We start from the raw sequence: 10,662 nt of genomic DNA on the forward strand, positions 1-10,662 counted from the left end.
CTGTGCCCACAGTCAAGAGGTGAGGAAAAATGATTCTTCTCTGCTTATAAAGGGAAAGGAGGCCACTGTTTCCTCCCCAGAAAGGGTCGTCTCCTTACTCTAGCCATTTGGTATGTACATAAAATGTCACCAGGAAATCAGACAGCCTCTTGTGTGTGTTAGCTTTTGCAATTTAGACATGTCTCTAAGTTCCTGAGCCTCTTTGCTCCTTGTAATGTAAATACTTAGGAAAATAGTCCTAGTCTTCCTGGCACCTTGGGGTTTAACCTAGAGACCTGGTCTGTGGCCGCAACCATTTGACTCTCTAGGGAAGATAAGATCTTTGGGGATTGGAGCAATTAACTAGACAAACGGCTATGGATCTAATTCTCAAGGCAAGCGAAGAGTCTTAGGAATCCAGCACATTTTACAGGAACAATAAGAAATCCAGGGACATTTTATACCCCTACATTTATCTGTACACTCTTTTAGATTCCTATGTATACATATGCTTTTCCTCTAGTGTTTCACGACGGATGGAACTTCCTAATTGTTAAGCAGTCCAATTGACCAGGCTTTTCTTTTGTGATGAACAGTTTTTCGTTTTCAGTTTAAGAAATATTCTCTATCCCCAGATCATGAAGATATCCTTCTAATCGTCATCTAGAAGCTTTATTATTTTTCTTTGCACATCTTTTTAGGTTCAAGTTTGTTTACGGAGGAGACTGCATTGAGGCATTACAATTAGTTAATTACCACACTGTTTTCCAGAGATTCCGTCATCAATATCAAAGCAGGAGATGAATAGGCACTTGACAGGAAGCATATCCTAGAAGGAAATAAATCTGTGCGTACGACTTCAGAAATGATTTCTCTTTCTAAAAACAGCTTTGTTGAGGTACAATTGATATACAAAACACTGCATGTATTTAATGTATACAATTTGATGAGTTTGGACGTATGCATCCATCTGTGAAACCATCACCACAATCAAGGAAATAAACATAGCCATCACCTCCCAAAGTTTCCTCACGCCCTTTTGCTTTTTTTTTTAAAATGTGGTAAGTGCTCACTTAACATGAGACCTACCCTCTTCACAATTTTTTTAAGTGCACAATACAGTGTGGTTAACTATAGGCTTTATGTTGTACATCAGATCTCTAAAGCTTATTCACCTCGCACAGTTGAAACTTCATACCTCTTGAACAACAGCTCCCCATTTCTCTATCCCCAAGACCCCAGTGAGCACCATTCTCCTCTCCACTTCTATGACTTTGACTATTTGAGGTACCTCATACAAGTGAGACTGTGCAGTATTCGCTCTTCTGTGATCGGCTTATTTCACTCAGGGTAGTATCCTTCAGGTCCATCCATGTTGTCCCATACGGCAAGATTTCCTTCTTTTTAAAGGCTGAATAATATTTTATTGTATCTATATATTTATATACATACATTTCACATTTTCTTTAGCCATTCGTCATCAGCGTACACTTAGTTTGTTTCCATGTCCTGGCTATGGTGAATAATGCTGCAATGAACATGAGAGTGCAGATACATCGTTGAGATCTTGATTTCAAATCTTTGGGTAAATAGTCAAAGTGAGAATGCTGGATCATATGGTAGTTCTATCTTTAATATTTTTAGGAACTCCAAAAAATACTGTTTTCCATGGTGGCTGCATCATTTTATGTTCCCACCAACAGTGTACAAGTGTTCCTATTTCTCCACATCCTTGCCAACACTTATCTTTTGTTTTTTTGATAACAGCCATCCTCACGGGTGTGAGCTAATATCTCACTGTGGTTTTGATTTGCATTTCCCTGATGATTGGTGATGTTGAGCATCTTTTCTTATACCTGTTAGCCATCCATATGCCTTCTTTGAAGAAACCTCTATTCAGCTCCTTTGCCCATTTTCAAAAAGGATTATTTTTTTGCTATTGAGTTATCTTCTTGTAGCTCATTGAGTGTCCTCAAAACAGCCATTTTGAGTTCTTTATCGGCTGAATTGTAGATCTCCACATTATTGGGCTGGGTTACTGGAGGGTTATTGTGATCTTTTGGTGATGTCATGTTTCCTTGATTCTCTGTGTTCCTTTGATTTTGCATTGCTGTTGTCACACGCGAAGTAGCAGTCACCTTCTCCATTCTTTACTAGCTGCCTTCAGGTGAGAAAGACTTTTTTATCCTGCTCTGTATTCTGATGCTTCTCTGGCCTTCTGTGGATACAGCTGCTCCAGTGTCTTTCTCCCTCTTGTGCCAGATTTCTTGAGCTTACTTGTCTTCTCTAATCGTAAAATGCACCAGGCTGGTTGCTGAAAAGCTCTTTTGTTTTCGCAAGGTGGCGCTACAGCTCAAGATTGTGGTGTCTCCCTTGCCTGCCGACTGCCGACTTTGGCCTGTTTTCTGTATGTGCTCCCTGTCTACCTGAGCTTGCTGTCGTCGCCCTCAGGAGTGGGCACACGAAAGTGACCACAGAGTGGGGGGAGGGCATTGGGAGTACCCGCGAGCCAGTTGGAGGATCCTCTGGTGAGGTTTTCCCAGCGGCTCATAGGTGGGCTTCCTGCTGGAGTCCAGAACGCAGTCAGCGGGAACTGCGCGCGTCCCTTTAGTGCCCGCTGATATTCTCATCCGCCTCTTTCCTGATCTCCCTCCTCTGAGTCCTGGGGCTCTCGCTGAAATCCTCGGGCGCTGTGGGAGAGAGGATTTCTTTAGCAGCATCGTGCACAGCCGGGGAAGCTGGGCGCTCACTCTCCATGCTCCCTTTTTCCCATGGGAAGGAACCCTGGCTTCCTTGTTCTCCAAGCTGTGCTGCCCTTGGAGGAGGGGTGATCCTGGCAAAGTTCCTCTTACTCAGATGCGTCCTAACTTGTTTTTGGTTTGTTTTTCGCTTCAGCGGAGCGCTGGAACTTCTCCTCTAAAAACTCGGAGTTGTACCAAGGCTCTTTAGTCCTTGGGTATCTGCCAAGTCAGCGTTTCCAGGTGCTCCCAGGCGGCACCTAGGCTGCGAGGTACGGAGCGGGTTCACAGGTTCCTGCTGGTTCCACGGGCCTTACCCGGGTCTGTCTGCCTATCACCTGATACACACATGGGCCAGACTTCTCCCAGGTCACTTGGCCTATGATGGCGAATCCCACTGAGGGACTTTGTTCGTGGATAGATCCCTAAGTTTAGATGTTAAAGTAGGGAAAAAAACAAGCGATGTCTTATGACGCTGACGTCATCAGCCCCACTTCTTTTTCTTAATTCCCAGGCCCACGTATTCTGGCTATGGGGTAGACAACACCAAATAATGCTTTCTGATTCAAAGGATATGCTGCATCCTCTCAGACAGAATACCAGCCTTTTGGGTGTAGCCTCCCAACTGGTTTTGTGATTTTATCTTCAGAAAGCCATTCCACCTTTCCATTAGACCAACCACTTACGCGTGCTGAGGTGTGTGGTGAGACTGACTGGTTAATTCCATGGGTTTGGGTTCATTGCTGCACGTCCTTTGCTGTGAAATGAGCGCTTTGATCAGATGCCATGCATTGCAGAATGGCACGGTGGTGTGTAAGACATTCTGTGGGCTCATGAATGGTGGAGCCAGCAGAAGCATTTCAGACAGGGGAGACAAATTCTAGATTTGGACATCCAAAATATATGTTTATTCCATAAGCATGGAACTCTGACTTCTGTGGGATAGAGTATATATTGATGTGGTCATCTTTGGAATATATAGTCTACTGGATAGTCTAGTTGTTAAAACTCTCAATACTGGTGAGCTGGTGTGGTGTACATGGTGGACAGTGATAAACTATCTGGTGAAATGTATCAGGTGTTTGAGAAATATGGTGAAAATAACACCTATAAGGACAACAGGATGGAATGGTGTGATAGTTAATTTTATATGCCAACTTGGTTGTGCCATGGTGCCCAGATATTTGGTCAAACAATGTTTTGAATGTTTATGTGAATGTGGTTTGTTTTTTTTTTTTTTTTTTTTTGGATGAGATTAACGTTTAAATTGGTAGACTTTGAGTAAAGCAAGTTATCCTCCATAGTGTGGGTGGGCCTCACCTAATCAGTTGAAAGTCTTAATAGAACAAAGACTGGCCTCCCCTGAGCAGGAAGGAATTCTGCTAGCAGACTGCTTTCAGACTTGAACTGAAACTCTTCCCTGGGTCTCCAGCTTGCTGGCGTACCCTTCATATTTTGGACATACCAAGGCTCTACAATGGTATGAGCCCATTCCTTAAAATAAGTCTCTCTTTATCTATTTACATCCTATGGGTTCTGTTTCTCTGGAGAACCCTAATACAGATGATGTAGGAGGCAGGCGCTAGGATGACACCCAATAATGCCCACTCCCTGGTGTCTATGCCTTTGTGTAAGTCCCCACCTTTGAGGGCAGGTGGAACCTTTTACTTGACTCTAACCCATGGACTATGGCAGAAGTAATAGGATGTCACTCCCATGATTATGCTACATCATATGAGACTCCATCTGAGCAGGTTGGGGCAAAATACTCTCCTGCTGGCCTTTCAGAAGCAAGCTGTTGTGACGTGACTTGCTTATGGAGAGGGCCACATGGCAGGGAATGGCAGGTAGCCTCCAGGAGCTGAGGGTCTCAGTCGATGGCAACAAGGAACTGAACTCTGCCAACAACAGTGTGTGCTTGGAGGAGGACTCCAATCTCTGGAAAAAATCCAACCTGGCTGACACTTCGATTGCAGCCTTGTGAGACTGAGCAGAGGACCCAGCTAAACCGTGTCTGGATTCTGACCCACGGAAGCTGTGAGATAATAAATGTGTGCTGTTTTCAGCAACAAAACTTGTGGTAATTTGTTATGCAGAATAGAAAACTAATACAGTTGGCTGCTACTAAATGCTGTTGACAGTCCAGAAAAAGATAATAAAAAGCCGAGCATGATTAATAGGCCACTGAAAAGCCAGAAGGCCCACCTGGTAGCTTACATAGAGGCTCCCACTTCCCATAGTGAGAGAGCAGGGAATATTAAAGATCAAGCCTTAAGCACGTGGAGCTTATGTTTTGTCCCAGTGGGAGGATCATAATATGGGCTTGTGGGGCTCTGAGAACAAGGCCATGACATCTTCACCAGAGAATTATGGAGCTTTTGAAAACCAGCTGCTGGTGTGCTAATGGGCCTTGGTGAATACAGAATATAGGTCATGGGATAACAGGTGATCACGTTTCTGGCATTACCTACAAAGAGCTGTGCTCTGACAGACCAACCACGTCATAACGTTGAGCAGGCCGGACAGCAATCCTTCATGAGATGCAAGTGGTGCACCTGGGATTGAGCAGGAGCTTGTCTGATACAGAGGGCAGGGATGACTGTGTGTGGCACCAGGCGATACACTTCACTGTCACTAATCAGAAGGGGTCATCTGATCACAAGGCAGGAATATGGAAGGAAGGAGTGGACAAATTTTGTCTCTCTTTTTTTTCCTTTAACCTATTTCATTCCACATACGGACTCACCAGGAGATGTACCTAATAAGTGTTGTGAACTTTAAATACATACTTTCTTACCTTCATAGCAATCTTCAATTATATGTTCTTTATCCCATCTTACTATGGACGTGTGTAAGGTCTCGTCTAATTATATTTTAGCGAGAGAATCACTAACACCACAGAGTTAAAGGAGCATTAGCAACACAGAAGGAAAGCCACTGCCACTAAGACTGATGTGTCTGTACCAGATGGAGGAGAGTCCTGGACAAGACATGGAAAGATGAATCTTGTGTGGCAAGATAACTTTTAAGATAGTGAATTAAGAGCTTTTTTTCATTTCTCAAAGCCTGAAACTAATGAGAATACAGTTCAAAAATTGAAGAGATTCTGTGGTTGCTCCACAAAGGAGGCGGCCTGCGCCTTCCTCCCTGGTGATGACAGTTCAGTGGGCTCCACTACATGGTACCAGATCGTAAGCCTAAGATTCCAGGCCATCTTTCCCAAAGCTTCCGTTTATAAGAATGGCATGGAAGCAGCAGAGCTAGTAGACATGCAAGGCCAGGCACGTGGGGCCAATGTGTGTTTCCATGGGCTAATGCCTGGAGGAGCTTCTCTACCGCCTTGGTGAGACCGTGAGACCTTTGTATTATCAGGGTGGGGGCAGGGTAAGAATATTTGAGGCTGTCTTCAGCCCAGTGGAAGAGATGCGTGGAGTGGAGTTTGACTCTATTGGAAATACAGTTGGTAAGTAAAAGTAGACACAGTCCTTGGCTTTATGGAGCTTAGTGCCTAGTGAAAGAGAGATAAATTAATAAAATAATCAAAGGAACAAATATGTCGTGTGATCAGGGGATTATTCATTCTCAACGTTAGGTGAAAAAGAAAAGGAAAAAGAGAAGAAAAATCATTATCTACAGCTTCACCTTTACTCTTATCTACCCTCAGCAAACTGAATATGTCCCTTAATTGCTCTTTCAGCTTGATAATCTGACTTGATAATCTGACTTATTAACCAAGCTTCGCTTAGTGCACAGTTCAGAATGCCCACAAAACTTTCTTTCCTATTTTATTTTTAGAGGCATATTCTGTATCCAGTGATTTGCAGTGGACAGACTGTGAATGGACTGGGGGAATGAGTCTTCATTCCCCTGATGTAATTTCAGTATCAGTTAAGACTCGTTCTTTGGTTCTAGCCCCAGGAATATTGGGACTGCTGGTCCATTACAGTCCAGTTCGTAGTATTGTAAATCAGCTTGGAACAGTTGGCCAAGTGTCACTGGAATTTCTTGCCTGTTTCTAGTGCTCCCTTACTCCTCCTCCTCACTCTCAGTCTAACACCTCCTGAAATCTGGAAGGGATGAGGCAGTTCAAAGATGTGTCTGAGTCAGTGGTAGTAAATGCCAGAGAGCTTCCGGAGGTGTTTCCAACTCCCCGTTCAGCGTATGTCTTCCTAGAACGTCAGATAAACAATAGAACATTGAGGAAAGAAGAGGTAGTGGGAAAGACGGGCGAAATTGAAAAGGCAAAAACTTCAAACTGAAAAATTATTCTTTATTCATTGGTTAATTTTGTAAGCCTTTGTGATTGAGATTGGATCATTTTTTTTGTACCTAGAGCAATTATTATAGTGAACAACTTGGATAACAGAACAGAATGTAAGTATAAGCTGCCACTTATATTTCATCTGTCCTCTTAGCCCCTTAATCCTGTTAAGCTGACATTCCAAAAGATGAAACAAATGCACCCAGATAAACACAGACACACGTCAGATGATAAGAATATGAAATTCTATTTAGAAAGAGCTTGGACCTTTAGAAAAATAAGTTGTAAATCTTTTAAACAAATGGAGTTAGAGGAAAATTTTAGTCTACATTTAAATCTCCCTGAAAAGTGTGAGAAATAGAACACTGAGTTTTATCAAACAGGATGATAAGGGTCATTCCTGAAGACATAGATCATCGTCAGTGATGCAAAACTTGGGACTCAGATCAGGACATATCATCAGTGCAACAGGGGTAGCTGAGCACCAATGTGAGAGTAAGTTGATGCTGTCTACGTTTCTTGGCTCTGTAAGTAATAACAGGTGTATGGTTATAAATGTTTACTGCAGATTTATTCTCATGTATGTCTGGGAATAGACTGAGCTAAAAAGGTTAATTAATACATGTATCAATATTGGACACAAGGGATAACAGAACAGGATTGTGATATACAAAACCATGACTAATATACCATTAGGGAAAAATAAAATGGAGATAGAGAATTCTTTTATAATTTTCCGTGTGGTACTCAGTGGTCCTCTGGTTCTTTGAGATAGATGCAACCCTTTTGTTCATGTCTTTGAAAGCTTGTACCACTTGCTTGTTCCTCAGAGTATAAATGAAGGGGTTCATTGCTGGGGCAACTGAGGTGGTAAGCACTGACACCACCTTGTTCACAGCAAGCCCTTCTTTTGCATGCGGTTTGATATAGATGAAGATGCAGCTTCTGCAAGTGATAGAAACCACAATTAGGTGGGAAGAACATGTCGAAAAAGCCTTTTTCCTTTGCTGCACAGAAGGAAATCTGAGAATGGTCCTGATGATGTACGTGTAGGACATAACTACACACACCACGGTGAACAGGAGGGTCAACCCAGCCAGGACCAAGACAACCCGCTCTATGAACTCCGTGTCCGAGCAGGCAATCTTCAGGATGGGAGCAGCATCACAGCCAAAGTGATCTATGACATTGGAGTCACAAAACTCAAACTCAAAGCCCATGATGTAGGGTGGGAGGACTATGATCAGAGACAACACGTAACAACTAACAAGGAACCTGATGCAGACTCTGTTGTTCATGATGGTCGTGTAATGCAGGGGTTTGCAGATGGCCACGTAACGGTCGTAGGACATGGCTGTCAGGAGAAAAAACTCAGTAACACTCAGGGTCACAACAAAAAATAATTGAGCCGCACAAGCATTGTAGGTAACAGTATTGTCCCCAGATGCCATTGTGTAGAGGAATCTGGGAATGCAGACAGTTGTAAATGACACTTGTAAGATGGAGAAATTCCAGAGGAAAAAATACATGGGCGTTTTAAGGTGGGAATCCACCAAGGTGAGCGTGATGATGGTCAGGTTCCTGACAACACTCAACAAGTAGGTTAGAAACAAAAAGATAAACAGCAGAATCTGTAGGTTTGGATCATCTGTTAGTCCCACCAGGATGAATGTTGTTAGTGCTGTATAATTTTTCATCACTGATTCCTGTCTGTAGTCTGGTCTGTGTGTAAAAATAAGAGGGAAAGCAGATCATAGAAAGAGACCGTCAGCACGAGTTAGCAGGGAGACGAGGTGAAAATTTTAGCTAAGCTAAGATTTTATTTTGTTCGTTATTTGTTAATCAAGAATGCTGTTGGGGTGGCAGTTAACTGATGGTTAATCAATAATGTTATGGACTCCCGCTGCTGAGCATCACGCTGGATACCAGCCAGAGGCTCTCATTAAAGATTTGTATACTATGTTGATGTAGTGTTAATTCAACAGTAAAAGGATTCTTTGATTAACAATCCCATGGAAATAAAGCTATTTTACACTGTCTATGTTAATAAACAGAAAAACACTATCATAAAAATATGCATGGTTTGTAATTGTCATTTCATGACGATAATACCTCAAGGTGTGCTCGTCATCTTGGTTCCATGTGAGGTAAACAGGGCTGACTATCGTTAAGGTTGTGAAGTTAACATTTTTCTCCTGCCTGCCTCTGCTTCATCGCTTGCTGTGATAATCCACATTCTCCTTTGAAGCGCCTCATGCCTTTCTGCTCTTTTCCCTTTCTGAACTGCACAAAAACACTCTTGCAGTTTCCGCCTAAAGACAGAACCAGAGCGATCTTTCAAAATCATACGTGAGATCCATTTCTCTGTTTATAGCCACTCAATGGAGTTCCATTTCCCTTGGAATAAAATTCCAACACCTTACTTTGGTTTAGGTGGGCTTTCGTGCTCTCATCACTGCGTTATGCCCCTAATTCGTCTCTCGCTTATCCAGCTGTACTGGTCGTCCTCAGTTCCCTGAAGATACTGAGTTTTCTCTATCCCAGAGATTTTGCAATGTTTTCTCTCTTCCTGCAATGCTCTGCTCACATTCTTGCATGGCTGGATCTTAATTTTTCAAGTGTCAACTTAAATATAACCCCCTCAAAGATGCCTTTCTGGAGAATCCTATGTTCTCTTTTACCTCCAATGTTATAAGCACACTACTCTATTTCTTTTATTACAATTTGTAATTATAGATTCATCCCCTTCTTGGTAGCAAGTTCCTTGAGAACACAGCCCATATCTGTTCTGTAAAGCACTGTAAATCCAGCCCTAGCTCTTTGCCTGGAACATAGCAGATAATCAATAAATTTTTATTGAATGAACAAGATCAGTGATATCCCTCGTAATTACACTGGGCTGTTTTATCTGTACCTGACAGTCAATAAGAATTAATCTTTTTAAACCTCTTTGCGGTTAAGAGTGAGGTGGTGGAGGGAGGAGTGTAGGGGGAGGGGTGGCCTACAAATATGGTTTCCATTTCCGTTCATCTCTTTACCCCATTTTCTCTGAAGGAGCCTGGCCGAGGCTGCTTGGGACCCAGTCCTTGGATCTCCTCCGAGAGAGCCCATCTGGGTTAGTTATAAGAGGTAGGGGTTAGGAGTGTGGGCTCTGGAACAAGAGCGATCAGGGACTGAGACCTGGGTGAACCATTAATGGCCATGAAACCTTGGAAAGTTCAGTAACAGGCTTCATTTCCTGGTCTGTGAAGTGCAAATAACAACCGTATGGTCTGCAGAATGGAAATAGTGAGCATGTTCTTCCTGGGTTATTGTAAATATTAAACAAATTAATTCTTTTAGGCTCTTAGAGTCGTGCCTGGTACAGGACACATATTAAATGTGTTTTATTTATTCTTTCTATTTCTTCTTCCAGGACTTGCTGCCCCTTTCTATGTGAACAGAATTCACACACTCTCCCACACTTTCTTTTCCGTTATCCCTAGATTTGCCCCCGCCCCCTTACCATATTCCATGAGTGTATTTTACATTTTCTGCTATCCTTGAAATTAAATACAAAATTATAAGGTCCCCTTAAATTCTAAAACAGTAATATTTGTCTTTAGGTCTGTTCATCATGACATAATTCAACTACACATGATACAGCATGAGACTTATTCTCTCCGAATCTTTTTAGATTTATAA

General features: G+C 42.5%; 1 protein-coding gene across 1 annotated transcript; it reads right to left on the reverse strand.

Annotated features, from left to right (window-relative positions):
- Positions 1–7,670: 7,670 nt before the first annotated feature.
- LOC103541627 (olfactory receptor 6C2-like) lies at positions 7,671–8,675 on the reverse strand. Its single transcript, XM_008508469.2, has one exon. It carries the CDS (start codon positions 8,673–8,675, stop codon positions 7,671–7,673), a length of 1,005 nt encoding a protein of 334 aa, XP_008506691.2.
- Between the last annotated feature and the right edge of the window lie 1,987 nt (positions 8,676–10,662).

This window comes from Equus przewalskii, chromosome 5, assembly GCF_037783145.1.
Source record: "Equus przewalskii isolate Varuska chromosome 5, EquPr2, whole genome shotgun sequence".
Lineage (NCBI taxonomy): Eukaryota > Metazoa > Chordata > Mammalia > Perissodactyla > Equidae > Equus > Equus przewalskii.